Genomic DNA, 18281 nt, shown 5'->3' on the forward strand with positions numbered 1-18281 from the left:
TTTTAATCTAGTTTTCACCATTTTAAAGGAAATTTATCCCTATACCGTGTATCTAAAAATTATGGCATTATTATAAGTTATTCTTAAGCTATAGCATAAAATGTAAGGTAAAAGTACAGTGCGCAGGCTTGCTATCTTTCTTGATTATTACGATAGTTGCGGTTTAATTTAATTTCTTTGACCAAATCTTAGTTATTGACACTACAGCACAGCTGGCTGAAAAAAGCAGTCTTTGTCTGCTTGTCAACATGATTATTCTCGATGTCATGGTTAACGCAACTCATTATCTCGGATGACCGTTGCCGTCCCGTAACCTTGTCCCACAGGTCATGGTCGATTTACGTTTTTTTACGATAATACACGAAAGTTGTAAGGCCACGATTTTCTTATATAATAAGCAACACAAGTGCTCCGCTTGGGTGTCGGCAAATGTTTGTTACAGATCGAAACAACATCCTTAAGATCATCACTGTCTGAACTACTAAAGCCATCAAGTGCAGCTCTAGCTTATGTTGCAAGCACTTTATTATGCGCATTCAATTCGCGTTGCATTTCATCAAACTGAGCCTTTTCACAACTCATTTTATTTATATTTTTCAATATTTGCTGTCAATAAATCAAAGGTATTGCATGTATCAACAACTGAAGGCATGAAACCAACATTAAACTCGGTCCTAAACGCATTACTATGATAATTAAAAGAAAATGTTTACATTTGGGGGTTCATCTTTAATAAACTTCACATACATATGCAGCTTCACGACCCTGAGATTAGATTCCATGTAGTACACGAGGCTACAAGATTTTGCGGGAGAATGAGATGTCATTGTCGCCAGCTTGTTAATGTGTTCACGCACTAAATATGAATGAAAAAGAAAAGTTAATATAAACATGGGAAATAGAAATAAAATTAAGAAATGAGTAAGTAAAACAGAACTTTCTTAATCAGTAATTTGTTTGTGTACTTGAACTTCCTCAGCAGGTATCCTGCGACGTTTTATTGGCACCGACACCATTCATTTCTGGCCATTGTCTCCCATGCCCCAATAGTCTTTAAACAATGCCTATATCATGGGCATAGTAGCTTTCTCAAAACACCCATCAGCACAAGCAGGTCCAATTTTACGTACTTATACTTCTTAAAGGTAAGAGTCTATCAACAAGTATAAGTCTTACTTTCATTACATAATTTTTTAGGGATAATTATTTTCCCAGCTCAACAATAACTTCACTTGTATCACTATAATAGATTCACATTCACTAATAACGATCTTTTGTTGATCATTATTATTACCACTATCAGCCCTAGTAAATAAAATATTTAATTGCTACAAAGATACTCGTAAAAAGTGAAAACAATAACAAAGCATGATAGAATAGAAAGGTTGGAACGAATAGAAAGAACGGGATGAAGTCTCTGCGTCCTATCATACAAGATAAGAGCAACGTCAAGCCAAATTAGCCAATAGAAACGCGAGCTCAGTCTGTGAGCGTTTTCATTGGTTGTTGAGATGAGCGGGAGATAGGTAGAGAGAGACGACGAATGCTCACTCCTCCTTACCCCAAGGAAAACACCACCCTGGTTTAAAGGGACGGTGGAGAAGCGCCCATTTCATTCAAGAAAATTCTATAATCACATCTTTCAATTTAAATGACTTTTATAGTCTTAAATCATGTAATAATAAATGTTATTTTATGATTGTAATCCCAATTTCTCTCTATTTATTTTATTGTTTTAAAAGAGAATTATAACGATTTATCAAAGACCTGGCCCCAAAACATTTTGCGCTATGTTACAACCCTTTTAAGGCGAGATCCACTGATCAGTTTCCATACTACGAGAGCAAATGTTTGTTGATTCTGATATCAGAGACCATTAGTCACTCATAAATTTTAGATTTGGTATTTCTTAGATTTGTTTAGTATTGCTTAGTGCTTATTTGTGGAATCTGAACAGACATTGCACAAGTGTGTAATGGCACCTCTTTTTTGGAATACTATGGTGAACGTTTTGAGTACCACTGGTGAAATTTTTGGAGGAATATGGTGAATTTTTGGAGCAGAAATATAACTGGTACCAAGGTAATATATTATTACAAGTTTTTAGTTGCAACTTAAAAACATGTTTACATGGTTTTGGTAAAACATCTTTACAGTGGTTTGGTGAATCTATCTCATTTTTTACACATTGCAAATTTTTATGTTATGTGTTTAATTCTTTTGAAGTGATTTGTTGCACATTTATCCATTTTTCTTATTGAAGTGTGCTTTTTAAATATATTCTGTGTGATTAATGCTTTCTTAGTGTTTTTGCAATTTTGGTTCTGTGCTTGCATTTACATTCCCAATTTGATTAACTTAATTGTGTTCATTAATTAATCATTGCCTATTGAATGAATTCAAACTTGTGAATTAATTTGCATTTACTTAAAATTCTTTTCAAGTTTTATTGTTGTTTAGCACTTGTGAATTAATTTCCAAATTTAGTTATTACTTAACACTTTACAATTTCAATTGGATTAATTAATTTTCTTGATGTTTATGATAAATTAATTTAATTTAATTTTACTTAATAATTAATTCAAGAATTAATCAACCTTTGTGTTGTTTTCAAGTAACGGTAAATTTCCCTGAGATTGTGAATTTAACATATAAATTTTGAGTTTAATAATAAATTTTTGTATTTACAAATTTTCATGTCTTATTTTTCACCTATATATTTAGTTTGGTTTTAGGTAGAAATATAGAGCGGTAATTGAGCTGTTTTCCTTAAATTTAATTGAAGTGAGTTAGAACCAGGGAAATACTTAGACTTTTAAAGTTGTTGATGGAGTGATGCCCTTTAATTAATTTTAATCACTTATAAGATTACCTCACACCTGTTTTAATGAACTTAGTCTGATTTTCTGCAATATTGGTACGCTTTAAAGTGATCACCATTGCCTTTAAAGTATTCAGTCGCATTTTATTTGTGAAGAGGGTTCAGGTGTCTGGCTGTTGTGAGGTAACTATTTTATGATTGGTAAGTGTAGTAACCAGATACTTGCACTTCGTCACAACACACACACACACACACACACATATATATATTATATGACTGCAGAAGAATGGCGGATGAAAGGAAACAAGCAAGGATAGAATTCTTACATAAGAACTTCAAGGAGAATAAAAGACCAGCAACGAGAATAAACGGAAGAGGGAAGAGAGATGCATTAAATAAGGAACTGGATAATATGGACAGAAGCATAAAAAGTGTAGGATAACTAAGGGCTATAGGGCCATTGGGAAAATAAAGAATGGATACCAGGCAAGAAGCAAAATAGTGGAAGATGCTAATGGAAGTATTGCAATACAGGAGAACAAAGCACTGGGTATATGAAAGAACTATTTCTGTGAGCTGTTAAATAGAGAAGAGCCGGTAAATCCTATTGAAGGGAGACATATGTAGGCACCAGATTTGAGAGCTGAGGAACCAACGCTGAGGGATGTGAAGAATGCAATCAAGCCTGAAGAATAATAAGACACTTGGTTTAGATGGCATACAAGTAGAGCTCTACTTAAAAATGGCGGTGAGATGTTGTAACCACTTAAAGATATTTGAGCTTCTAATAATAACCTGGAAAACAGAAGAGAAGCCAACAACATGGGAACGAGCAACATTATCCCATACATAAAAAAGGAAGATAAGACAGACTGTGCTAATCATAGAGGGATTACACTTCTGCCAACCTACTATAAGATACTATAGTAGATTCACATCAACCGTGCATCTGATGTCTAGGCTAGTCCCTTACGACTCTCCTGATTGGCTGTTGATGAGCCAATCACAGGGCTGGAAACTCAAAGTCTCTCACCTTTTATCATTTTGGCTATAGTAGATTCACATCAACCGTGCATCTGATGTCTAGGCCAGTCCCTTACGACGCTCCTGATGGGCTGTTGATAAGCCAATCATAGGGCTGGAAACTCAACAGCCCATCAGGAGCGTCGTAAGGGAGTGGCCTAGAAATCAGATGCACGGTTGATGTGAATCTACTTTTATCAAAATGATAAAAGATGAAATCAAACCTTCCATAGAGACAGAATTGGGCGAATATCAGTGTGAACTCAGAAAGGGAAGATCAACAACTGACTAAATTGTTAGTACTAGACAGATAATGGAAAAACAGCTTATAATAGAGATGTGTGGCAGGTTTTTGTCGACTATAAACAAGTTTATGATAGCATTCATAGACCATCAGTGTGGGATGTTATGAAGGAATTTGGTATACCAGAAATGTTTATATACTTGGTAAAAGTGTGCTACAGGAAAAGTGAGTTGTGTCCAGGTGGGAAGGAAAAAGACTGTTAAAAAAAAAATTGAGGTAAGGATGCCTTATGTCTTCAAAATTGTTTAATCTAATTTTAGGGAAGATAATGCAGAGTATCGTAGCTGAGGGTGGGGTCATCTTGTAAAGGTGCAAATGCCAAAGTCTTACATTTGTAGATGATGTTGATTTTTTAGGTACAGCTATACAAAATATAAAACTTTTGTGAATCTACCATTCAGAGAAACTGCTGCCAGTGGGATGAGATGTCAAGGAACAACCAACAACAACAGCAACAACAAAATATGGTCGATCATGGGAACGAGAGCCAATTTTGATATTTAAGAAGTAGGTTAACATCCAGAAATGAGATGGAGAGAGATGTTCTGGTTAGAATTACAGCAGGGAACAGATGCTTTTTCATTCTACAACATCTTTCAAAGATAAACATCACAAGGTCTACGAAATTAAGAATTGACATCATTATCATACCAGTAGTACTGTATGGTTGCAGGACTTGGCACTCCCTATCTGATGGCTCAAGCAAAATGCCAAGTGATGATTCAGTCTCAGAAGAATCAGTGAAACCACAAGTGAGTGATCAAAGAGAAACGGGAGAATCAGCGTCCACAGAGGAATAGAAGGACTAAATACAATTTTGCCTGAAATAAAGGGTTCTATTTATGATTTAAGTGCAGGCGTTTGGAGAAGGAGGCACATCAAAGAAATGAGAGATTTAACCAGACAATTGCTAATAACTGGGTATGTAAGATCGCAGAGGATACATTGGTAGGTGGACATGTGGTTAGAATGGAAGATGGCAGAATGCCTAAAGTTGGTTATGGAAGGATCAGTGGAAGGGAAAAAATAAAAAAAGTGGGGAGACAAGATGGGGAGAAAATGTGTTCAGAGATCTAAGAGAACTGAGAGTGGAGGATCCTGAGAATAACTGGAGAGATGCAGCATTCAACAAGGGAAGGTGGAGAGATCTGGTGCAAGTGGCAATGAACTACCAAGGGGCCCAAGAGTCATCGGAGTAGAGTATATATATATATATATATATATATATATATATATATACATATATATATATATATCTATAATATATAATATAATATATACATAGACATAATATATATATATATATATATATATATATCTTAGATATATATATATATATATATATATATATATATATATATATATATATATAGTCATCAGAGGGTTACCGAAACTTAGAAGATCAATTAAGGAGTTTATTATGATACGTTTCGTGTCATCCTGACAGATCATCAGTGTGTAATGTAAAATCCATTCACATTTATAAAAAAAATATATAATTAAAGTTTACTTGCTATTTTAAAAAGGAAAACATAAAATACCAAAACTATTATAAAAAATTATTGTTAAAAACTAAAAATACTAAATTATTTTCAAGGTGACATTAAAATTGAAGAAATTTAGGATTAAAAAGGAATATTAACCTTAATAAAGAGAAGGATAAGAAAGGAATGGCTGTAGGACCGTCGTTTACCCAGATCTCGACTACGCCAAGAAAAGCTGAGTAGAGGATTGACTAGAATTGAGGGAAGGAACGAGGTGCTGATATGTAAAGGACTCAAGTGTCGTTATTATATTGGCTGTGCTGGGTATTGTCAGTTATCGGAAAATGTTTTTTTTTTATTTCAATTTACAGAGAGCTGCATGATTTCTTATATTAGAAAATTCAGGGTTGGTTATCCTCTGGCCAGTTCTGTAGCTCACTCCCAAATGACTAGAATATCGAACTTGCAACAAGCGTTTCGTCGATCCAACGTAAGTACCGGGACACCCCGGGCAAGTAAATTTGTAAATAATATTGGATCGCATAAACGGTTGCAAATTCTCTTTATGACTAAGAAGTGAGCCTATTTTGAGAGGATTAATAGGTATTAAATTAACTTTGAGACTTCCGAACTCTCTTTCAATAATTTTCTTGATACGGTCTCCTAATTTATTTTTGAAAAAATATGGAATAGTGGCGTATATGGGTAGTTTTGGTACATCAAAGGAAGGGGTATTTTCCGTGAAGTTTAAGTTAAGTAATTTGTTTACCATTTTATAAAATACCTCCGTAGGGTACGAGTTAGTTAAAAAATAATCTTGTAAAGATTCAATTTCAGTGTGGAATGATTTCCAATCAGAAGCATACCTAAGTGCTCTAAAGACCAAAGTGGAGATGGCATTTAGTTTAAAATTGATGAAGCACGAACTATAAATATCATTCCCCATCCCTGTGAAGTGTGTTTTCCTATAGACAGAAGTATTACACTTATTATTATCTCTGATTATCTTGATATCTAAGAAAGGTAAGCAGTTATCTTTTTCAGTTTCTATGGTGAAGTTTATGTTACTGTGCTGAGTATTCACGAACTCCAAAAAAGCATCACCCTGCCATGCATGTCTAAGTAAAATAAAAGTATCATCTACATATCTCTTGAAAAAGGTTGGCTTAAAAGAACTTGGGCATTCGGCTAAAAAAATTTTCTCTAAGAAATCCTATGAACACATTGGCAAAAATCGGGGCTAAAGGGACACCCCATGGCCACGCCCTCGACCTGCGAGTACAGAAGACCATTAAAAACGAAAGCGGAATCTTGCACAGCAAGTTCTATAATTGCTCAAACAAATTTCTATTAAAACCGTGGAATATGTCACCAGCATTTAAAAAAAAACTGTCTAAAATAATGTTAATTGTCTCTCCTAAGGGTACAATGGTAAATAAAGTCTACACAGAGACTAACCATATAGTGATCTGAGTCCTGGATGACAAAAAGTTTCTGAAAATCGAAGCCATTTTAATTGTATGTTCAGGTTGAGGGAGTTCATTAAGTAAAGTAACAATGTATTTAGAAAGACTGTATGTTGGGCTATTATAAGAAGAAACAATTGGTCGGATAGGACAGCCCTCTTGTTGCAAGTTCGATATTCTAGTCGTTGGGAGTGAGCTACAGAACTGGCCAGAGGATAACCAACCCTGAATTTTCTAATATTAGAAATCATGCAGCTCTCTGTAAAATTGAAATTAACAAAAAACATTTTTCGATAACTGACAATACCCAGCACAGCCAATATATAACGACACTTGAGTCTTTACATATCAAGCACCTCGTTCCTTCCCTCAATTCTAGTCAATCCTCTACTCAGCTTTTCTTGGCGTAGTCGAGATCTGGGCAAACGACGGTCCTACAGCCATTCCTTTCTTATCCTTCTCCTTATTAAGGTTAATATTCCTTTTTAATCCTAAATTTCTTCAATTTTAATGTCACCCTTGAAAATAAGTTTAGTATTTTTAGCTTTTAACAATAGATTTTATGAATAACTTTAGTATTTCATGTTTTCCTTTTTAAAATAGTAAGTAAACTTTAATTATATATTTTTTATAAATGTGAATTGATTTTACATTACAGACTGATGATGTGTCAGGATGACACGAAACGTATCATAATAAACTCCTTAATTGATCTTCTGAGTTTCGGTAACCCTCTGATGACTACATGTTCGCACCTTTTTGATGATATATATATATATATATATATATATATTATATATATATATATATATATGTGTGTGTGTGTGTGTGTGTGTGTGTGTATCACATATCAACAGGCAAAAAATAAGAGACGGTGTGTAAGTCCTGACTGGTTTCGGACTTTATTTCCAAGCCATTGACGAAGGACTGATACATAGTATTAGAAGTCACAAATATATATACAGACAGAGGCAATACTGACAACATTCACACAACCGTTTGAAACTGCAGATCCACCCACAGGCGGGTGTCAAGGTAGGAGTGGCTTTCAAAACTCATTGACTAATACTATGTATCAGTTCTTCGTTAATTGCTTAGAAATAAAGTCAAAACCGGTCAGGACATACACCCCGACACTTATTTTTCACCTGTGGAGATGTATGATAAGTGAATCACGTGATTATAATGCTAAATACATAGATACAGATATACGTATATACATATGTATATATACATACAGATATATATATATATATAAGGATATATATATATATATATATATATAGATATATATATATATATATATATGTATGTATAACTGAATCACGAGAAAGTTAGGTAACGTGATTAAATCCATAAATACAAAGATATATGCCACGAAGGAAAAATAAACGAATGAGTAAACTGCGAGACCTTTCGACGTTTCCACGTCCTTTACTAAGCAGTAAAGGACGTGGAAACGTCGAAAGGTCTCGCAGTTACTCATTCGTTTATTTTTCCTTCGTCGCATATATCTTTATATATATATATATATATATATATATATATATATATATATATATATATATATATATATATATATATATATATATATATATATATATATTATGGTGCTTTCACGATGGAGTCAAGCTTTTTAACTATAGAAATATGTAGATGAACTGACAAAAAAAAAATCCTTCTATTTCATGGTATTTGTCAATGACAGTGTTTCACAGAGACTAAATTAGTGATTCATGAGAATCCCCTTTTCTGGACCATGCCCAAAGAAAACGAGAAAAAATAATAAATAGGAAGAAAGGCAGGTCCTCATCTCTCAAGACTAGACAGATAGGCTTACTAAGAAATAAAAGCTAAAAGAGGCTGGAAAATAGAGGGTTGGAGAGATTTCTAAAGCTTGGTTGTATAGAGAGAGAGAGAGAGAGAGAGAGAGAGAGAGAGAGTCATTAACGCTGGTAACTCGAGACCATTACCGCAAAATAAATGAGAGACGGTCCACGACAGGTGTTAAGAGTTTTACGAAGTAATCTGTGGCATTAGAGCAAATTTGTTAGTCATTTCATAAACATTTAGGCATGCTATATATTGGGGTTTTAATATAACACTACGAATTTGCATAGGCAGGTGTCAAAACCATGTTTGAACACTTTGCAGACAAATTTGCATAAGCAAATCTTTTCTTTATCATTTTACGTGTTTTAAAGCAAGTTTGGGGATATCGCATCTTATAGAAAATGAAAATTTTCTTTTATCAGAGCTAATAAGCAGTAAATTAATTTTAAAAATTTTGGATGTTAATACTGTTATTAAGAAAAGAGGCCAAAAATCTTTCAATTCATGAACACCTGCCTTAACATGAATCTAGTATAAAAAAAAAATTATTTGTATATCCTTCGGAGAAACTTGGTATTTTGTAGGCAATTGCAAACTCGAAATATTTGGTTAAAGAAACTAAATATCACGATAAGGTAGCGATAAAATAGATAGGTAGACAGATGTATAAATAACAAGGATAATATAGGGAAGAAGCATCGTCTATAGTAACTAGGTGTTCCCAGGCTTTTCTTAGCACGACCTCATTCAGCACTTTCAACTGTTCAGTTCGACCCCAAGTCAGAATATATATATATATATATATATATATATATATATATATATATATATATTATATATATATATATATATATAATATATATATATATATATTATAATATATATATATATATATATATATATAATATATATATATATATATATATATATATATATATATATATAATCTAAAGTAGTTATGTTTATTTCCACATTTACAGCATTACTGAGATTTTTGGTCATATAGTGATATTTAAGTAAAAGAGAAACAGAAACATTTAAATTTTACCAACAAAAAAGGTAGCTAATCCAAAATAAAATTCTCAGATTTGGTAATTAGTACAAAATGGTGATGCTATTTTAACACCTCATATTTTACAGCATCATCGATAATTTATGGGTGACACCCAATCCCTGGCGGTACCTTAGCGACCCCACCGACCCCATGGCCTGATTATGACCCAACATTATGAGCATTCCGACCCCACTTGGGGTCCCGACCCCAAATTTGGGAACCCCTGGTCTATACGCTGACGGTCATAAGCAAGACAAAGAGATCCAGAAAATAAAGGATTTTTATTGAATTGAATATAAGATTTAGGCCAGAGGGCAAGCACTCGGACCTAAGAGGTCATACAGCGCTGAAACGTAAATTAACAGTAAAAAGGGTTGAAAGGTGTAACAGGAGGAAAACCTGACAGCAGTTGCACTGAGTCAATTGCTAGGAAAGGGCGGAAAGTAAGATGGCAGAAAGAGAATGTGAAAGGAGGTACAGTAAATGGAACGAAAGGGGTTGCAGCTAGGGGCCGAAGGCCACTGCAAAGAACCATAAGTAATGCCCACACTACAGCGCATGAGATGCGCTGACGTCACTAACTCCTTACGGGGAGAAAATATAGGGTATGGAGTACAAGAAACTAAAGGTGGAACATGATGCAAACCCTGAACTTGCACTCAAGTAATTATCACAGAGGTTGGACAGCAAGACTGAAGAAAGGAAGTGTGAATATACCTGGACCACTGGAAAATGAAAAAAGCAATCGACACACTAGGGACTGAACAAAGTAACTCTACCAAACTAACTCCTTGACATATTTGGTGGAAACCTGAAGAATGGCACCATCTGGAACTACATCTTCCCACTGTTATTCCTACACTAAGGGGTCGGTTGCCTGATGCGCCTTCTCCACTGCCTTCTCTCAAAGGCATCATCAGGCATGGTTTGTTGTTTGGCAAAGGGGGTTTTTACGACCGCATGCCTTTACTGTCGTCAACTACAGTTATTGGCAGTAGTCCTAGCCTTTTACTAAAAAGTACGACTGCAAGGCAGCAGTTTCCACAGTTATTGGCGGTGGGCCTAGCCTTTGACTAAAGAGTATGGTAGTCTTACACCCCTACCACAGGACCAGAGAGAGAGAGAGAGAGAGAGAGAGAGAGACTGGAGGAAATGACAAGAAATAATCACTGTCCTGAAAGAGGTTTTAACACCTGGAACCAATCCCAAGAAAAGGGGATAAAAGCGTGTTGATAAAGATGGCAATAATTATACTAGATTACCTAGTTCCCTTGATGAAGGGAAACGTGAAGATGGTAAACTTGTCCTTCCGACAGAGGCCGTCCCACTGGGTCTTGAAAAAATGGCAGTTGATCTTCAGGTATCTCACTGAAGTGTCCTATAAGACAAAAGAAAGAAGAGGATAATATCTATAAGACATAATATAAAAACAAATAAATACCAGGCATGGTGATCGAATTAAAAAAAAATTTATTTTCAAGTCAGGTTTGAGGTTAATCTAGGGATTCAAAAAATTATTGAATAAGTTTTTACTAGTGTTTTCAAAATTGAAGACACTACCTCAATCCCTGAACCAGCTATTAAGTATGTAGGGGTAGAACCACTTGACAAAATAATATTTGCAGAAGAAGACGATAAAAACAAAATAGAAAAAACTAAATAAGCTCAAATCTCCTAGCCGGGATGGGATTCATCCAAGAGAAAAAAACAGTTAAAAGAGGAGATAGTTCGTCACCTATATAAACTCTACAGAAAGAGTGCAGAACAACGAAAGGCACCAAAAGGATGGAAACTAGGTAATGTGCCCCTCCCCCCACCCAGTTTACAAAAAAAGGTCTAAGAGAAGAGTCTTGATAATATAGACCAATCTATCTAACGTCGGTCCCTTGTAAGATTTTTGAGTCCATAATTTCAGATCAAATTGTGGATCACATTGATAGAAACAACCTGTTGTTAAAAAGTCAACGACGCTTCAGCCACGTCTTGGAGTTTTACCATAACATGCTTAGTATTTACGACAGTAATAAAGCAATAGATGTACACTGCTTAAATTTCCAAAAGGCCTTTGACAAAGTTCTACACAAGAAACTAGTGACAAAAGTTAGAGCTTTAGGAATTGTAGGAGAAAGAGCAGACTGTGTCGAAGACTGGCTAACTAATAGAAAACAGAGAGTCGTAATAAACGGTGAAGAAATCCGAATGGGCAGATGTGACAAACGGAGTTCCTCAGGGTTCTGTCCTTGGCCCGCTCTTGTTTTTTATTTTATTAATGACATTGATGTACGATTAACTACCAGGTAGCCAAATTTGCAGATAGACACCAAACTAGGTGTAAATGCAGCAGACCCAGAGACAGTAGAAAGTTTAAGAAATGATCTAAAAGAAATATGAGAGTGGTCAAAAAGATGGCAAATGCCTTTTAACTTGGATAAGTGTAAAGTGCTACAAATAGGAACAAACGACCCCTCATGCCACCTACATGCTGTTTGGGAATGACATAGATAGTGTAGAACAAGAAGAGGACCTTGGAGACATTATTTCCAAGGACTTAAAATCCACAAAACTGTGCATAAAAGCCGAAAAGAAGGCATAGAAACCAGTGGGATACATAGAGAGGTAGTTCAAATACAGAAACAAGGAAAAGGAGCTGCAGCTCTACACACCCATAGTTAGACCTTATCTTGAATATGCAGCACAGTTTTGGTCACCAACACTAATAAAGGGCATATATAGATTAGAACGAGTACAAGCAAGAGCCTCAAAGTTAAGTCCATCCATCAGGCAAATAGGTTACCAAAGACGACTAGAGAGCCTGAACATGTATGGTTTAGAAACACGACTTGCGAGGACAACTAATAGAAACATTCAAAATGCTGAAAGGCATAACAAAAATTGATAGTAACCTATTTACGTTAAACGAAAACCAGGCAAGAAATAATGAATGGAAACTAGAAATGAATAGATACAACACATCTCATTGTGGGAACTTTTTTACAAACAAGTTATGTGACGCATGGAATAAACTGCCACCAGAAGTTGTAAACAGCAACAGTGTGAAAGAGTTTAAAAGAAAGCTAGACAAAATCATTAGGATACTGTGAATGCACAGTAAAACCTGCTCCTAGAGATAAGTGAGCACACGATGTCTCATCGGATGGACCAATCCATGTACTCTCTCTCTCTCTCTCTCTCTCTCTCTCTCTCTCTCTCTCTCTCTCTCTCTCTCTCTCTCCACCACCCTTCACTTACTAATTGTCATAAGTATTCTAAAAATACGACAAGTTTACTTAATAGTCTCAACTATTCTCAAAAATGAGTATTTAGAAAAACTGTTTCGGTCGAAAGCGCCCAAACAAAGACAACCATTAATCTCACCGGGTAGAAGTAAAAAAATCGGTAAAATCCGTTCGGATATGGCTCGCTCCCGAACATGTCATGGCTCTGAATTAAATAGCCTGTGTTGAGAGTCACATTAGTCTGAGAGTCTAAAAAAAAGGAAAGGTGATTTATAGAATACTGAAGAGTTTAATAATATTAAATAAAATTCTTTGGTTTTTGATAATTTGGGCATGAGTGATGCTGGCATTTGGTCTGGCCTAAAATCTGGGTACCTGAAAAAACAAATATAATATTCTCGACGATAAAACGATAACGAACGAAGATCATTAAGCAAAAATCTACTATTGTTTCAAAGTAATTTCAATCAAGGTTATGGAATGGTTTATGTAGCACTGCAGACACCTGGGATCATACATTGAGTATTTCCAACAATATATCAAGTTTCAATACACAAAGTTAGTGTCTTGTTTTTCCTCAGCTGTTAGAAACGAAAACGTTCAGTTTAAATAATGTCAACCCGTTAAGGGTGTCAGTATTTGATTTAATCTCAAATGACTGACATGACGATGCGTGAAAATTTAAAATAAGCAACTTCCGTTTCTTGTCCTCACTAACAATATCATTATAAAAGTGTTTCAGACTAGATTATAAAATGTTTTTACCAAAGGCTAATGTTTTACGAAAGATAATGGTCATAAGAGATCTTTTTGTGGTCGGCACAAACGAGATCGTTCTGATTTCATATATTTTAGCTCATAGAAATGAGGTTAATACTGCACTGCCGTTACATCGGTGAAATTCTATCATTATGGAGGATAGACAACATATCATTTCAAGGTATCTCTCTCTACCTTTATATATATATATATATATATATATATATATATATATATATATATATATATATATATATATATATGTGTATATGTATGTAATATATACGTCATATCACATTCCGTGATTCATATCCATAATATCGAACTACAAATGTCCTTTAATATCTAATTCGCTCTACCCCGGAATTAATATATTTTCATATATGTTTAACCGAGGGGGAATTTATGAAGCCGATTAATAGAATTGTATTATAATATAATTATTTATAATTTAATTAGAATATTCACAAAACCAAATACATATATATCTATATAGATATATATATATATAGAATTAGATATATTATATATACAAGTATATATATCTCCAGTGAATTATTTTGTTTATGAAATATGTTATTTTCTGGGGTTTACTCCTCTGAATATATTGCAGTTACCTAATTACTTACGTCACATCAGTGAAATATCGACGAAATAGAAATAAATATTTTGAAAGCATTCCCCTTCGATCTCTCTCTCTCTCTCTCTCTCTCTCTCTCTCTCTCTCCTCTCTCTCTCTCTCTCTCTCTCTCAAAAAGAGAAAAAAGAAATAAAAGAGCAATTAAGACCAAGATAAACATTATCCCTTGACCATCGAAATATCAGTAAGTTCCTCGAACTCAAACACCTTTCGTACTTGGCGAAACAGCGACGATGTCCCTCTTCTTAGCCATCAGGCAGATGGAGTCATAGATTCTCCTGGCTCTGACGAGGTCCTCCTCCCCGCCAGTCAGCCAAGGGGCGCCCTCTTTCAAAGCAGAGCTTTTAGAAACGTCGTCGGGGAACTTGGCGTGCTTCCTCTGGTGAAATTCGTTCCCTCGATTCAGTAGTCCTGCAGCGGATGCTATCTGTAATTTCGGAACAAAAATCAGTTTAAGATGAAGCAATTTGGAGCAACGATTACTTACTAGTTGAAGGTTCTTTGAAAAAGATGAAAAGATAAATGACTGCCGATAAGCCGATATATTTGGATTCGTTATATATAATAATAATATGTTTTGCTAAAGAGGATGGCAGCATCAGTGGAATTGATTTTACATATGGTCTTTTCAATTCTTATTATTTTCTTCTCAACAGGGCTGATATTTGCTAATAGCTGGCCGATGTTCATATTCTAGTTAAGGAAATGTCTTCTAAAAATATTAATTTATTGATATGATAACTAAAAGTGGCGTGTGGTCGCCGTAGAGTTTACAAATTGTAGTCCGGACGTTGTCTCAGGGTGTGGCGTCATTCCAACGCCCTTAGACAACGTACAGACTACAATTTGTAAACTCTACGGCGACCATACGCCACTTTTAGTTATCATATCAATAAATTAATATTTTTAGAAGACATTTCCTTAACTAGAATATGAATATCGGCCAGCTATTAGCAAATATCAGCCCTGGTGAGAAGAAAATAACAAGAAGAATTGAAAAAAACATATATAAAATCAATTTCACTGATTCTGCCATCCTCTTTAACAAAACATGTTTGAGAGAGGGTCTCCTACCTTCATATAATAATAACAATAATAACAAAAACCATAAACACATGGGCAGTATCAGTAATCGGATGCAGCGCAGGAGTAGTGGAGTGGACGAAGGCTGAACTCCGCAGCATAGACCAAAAAACTCGGAAACATATGGCAATACACAAAACGCTACATCTAAGGGCAAATATAAAGTGACTCTACATAACACGACAGGAAGGAGGGAGATGACTACTAAGCATAGAGGACTGCTTCAACATCGAGGACAGAGCAATGGGGCAATATCTGAAAACCAGGACTGCATGGGAAGAAGGATGTGATAAAAGGGACAGGAGAATGACAATCAGAACGGAGGAATGGCCCTACAAACCAATGCACGGGCAGTACATGAGGCAGACTAAAGAACTGGCCAGCGATGAAGCATGGCAATGGCTACAGAAGGGAGAACCCAAGAAGAAAACAGAAGGAACGCTAACAGCGGCACAAGATCAGGCCCTAAGAACCAGATATGTTCAAAGAACGATAGATAGAAATAACATCTCACCCATATGTAGGAAGTGTGATATGAAAATCGAGACCATAAACCATACAGCAAACGAATGTCCGGCATTTGCACAGAACCGGTATAAAAAGAGACATGCTTCAGTAGCAAAAGCCCTCCATTGAAGCCTGTGCAAAATATTCCAACTAGCTTTCAGTAATAAGTGGTGCGAGCACCAATCTCAGGGAGTGATAGAATACGATCAGGCAAAGATCATCTGGGACTGTGGTATTAGAACCGATAATATGATACGTGACAATAGACCGGAAGTGACGTTGATTGACAATATCAAGAAGAAAGTATCACTCATCGATGTCGCAATACCATGGGACACCAGAGTAGATGAGAAAGAAAGAATAAATTTATAAGTATGAAGACCTGAAAGTAGAAACAGGAAGGATATGGGATATGCCAGTGGAAGTTGTATCCATAATCATAAGAACACTAGTCATGATCCCAAGATCCCTGAAAAGGAACTTGAAAAAACTAGATGCTGAAGTAGCTCTAGGACTCATGCAGAAGAGTGTGCTACTAGGAACAGCGCACACAGTAAGAAAAGTGATGGACTGCTCAGGAGCCAAGATGCAGCCCGGAACCCCTCACTGTAAAAACCACTCAATCGAATAGGATGACTGTGATAGACGCTCCCGCCCCTTCAAAAAAGAAAATAATAATAAAAAAGAAAAAGAAAGTAAAATAATAATAATAATAATAATAATAATAATAATAATAATAATAATAATAATAATAATAAAATAATAATAATAATAAGATTTACAAAATACTGATTTCATTTTTTACCAGACCATACAAAAACCTAATATCATCTTTATGTTTGCAAGGGACGGGGACAGACCCTAGTGATCAGTAGTCCACCTAATCCTACTTACTGAAGAAAATTGTCATCAAATACAAAACTGATACTGTGCCTCAAATAGGAAAACAGAGCGAAGGAAACATGGGATATTTACTGTTGTTGCCTAAGGTATGATTTGATAAGAATTAAAAGATTACGTTTACAAGCTCCGTATTTCACATTAGGACTAATTTTCGGTGGGGATGGATGGGGTCAGGCGAGAGGGAATGTGCAGCAATTCCTGTAGGACTTATTTAGAAGCATTTGACTGTAAAGCAAAGCTCTGGAGTACTTCCAGCCATTCAGGACGTAAGACGGTGAAAGGAGGTAGCTAGTTTACTTTCGCTCTCGCCTTTCTTTTCCTCAGTCCCGCTATCCAACTAATCCAGCTAACTTTTTTCACTAAGTCAATTGCTGTAGTTGGACGGCAAGATGGAGGAATATAAAAGAAAAAAGTTGGAACTAAGGTGAAGTCAAAAGTTCAAAAAGTGGGTACAGCAGCTACGGACTGAAGGGACTCTTCAAAATCAGTAAAGCCTCCAGTGCGCCATTTGAGGTGCACTGACGGCACTACGCCCCTACGGGGTCGGAAATACCTGCATCTGAGGAAGTATATACCTGAAGATGAGCGAAGACCATCGTCATCCAAATGCATGACAAAAGCAGCCGTCCCATCAATGAAATCGCGACAGGAGACTTCTGGTAGCGTTTCACTTTGTGCATGTTGAGTCTGCTTGTCTGAGCTCCGGTCCTCTGTAGCGAAAGCAGCGACGAATAACAGAGGAGACCAAGGACGCATACTCTTGCTGTCTGAAGGCACAGTCGTTCACTGATTGCAGCTCTTCACAAATTTTTCAAACTCTCGTCTTCCCGGCAGAGGCTTTCCGTGACAGGAACAGATCATTGAAGCAGACAAATTAGCGTTATGTCCCGCCAATATTTGACTTTCATGAAAGAGTCTTGTAGAAGCGAGAAAATAGCTAATGGCCTAAAACTCGAACACCTCGTTGGCTTCACTGAGATACAAAATCTTAGACATGAACTTGAAACTCTGAGAGAGAGAGAGAGAGAGAGAGAGAGAGAGAGAGAGAGACCTCGAGTATGAATCATAAATAAATAGGAAAAAGTTGAAGACATTCTAAATTTCTTTTAAGATTTCCAAATCGGCTGTGAAACTGAAATTCTCTAGTTTTTGTGCACAAATGTGATTG

At 35.7% G+C, this 18281-nt stretch overlaps 1 protein-coding gene across 1 annotated transcript in view; it reads right to left on the reverse strand.

Moving 5' to 3' along the window:
• LOC135220281 (uncharacterized) overlaps positions 1-17968 on the reverse strand; it is a 21108-nt gene extending 3140 nt beyond the window's left edge. The window contains exons 1-4 of the mRNA XM_064257539.1: positions 17689-17968; positions 14837-15047; positions 13361-13470; positions 11248-11363 (exon numbers count right to left, since the gene is read on the reverse strand). Of these exons, the coding sequence (XP_064113609.1) occupies positions 11248-11363; positions 13361-13470; positions 14837-15047; positions 17689-17793 (542 nt within the window). The 5' untranslated portion in view covers positions 17794-17968. The remainder of the gene's footprint in view (positions 1-11247; positions 11364-13360; positions 13471-14836; positions 15048-17688) is intronic.
• Between the last annotated feature and the right edge of the window lie 313 nt (positions 17969-18281).

Source organism: Macrobrachium nipponense, chromosome 1 (assembly GCF_015104395.2).
Source record: "Macrobrachium nipponense isolate FS-2020 chromosome 1, ASM1510439v2, whole genome shotgun sequence".
Classification (NCBI taxonomy): Eukaryota; Metazoa; Arthropoda; class Malacostraca; order Decapoda; family Palaemonidae; genus Macrobrachium; species Macrobrachium nipponense.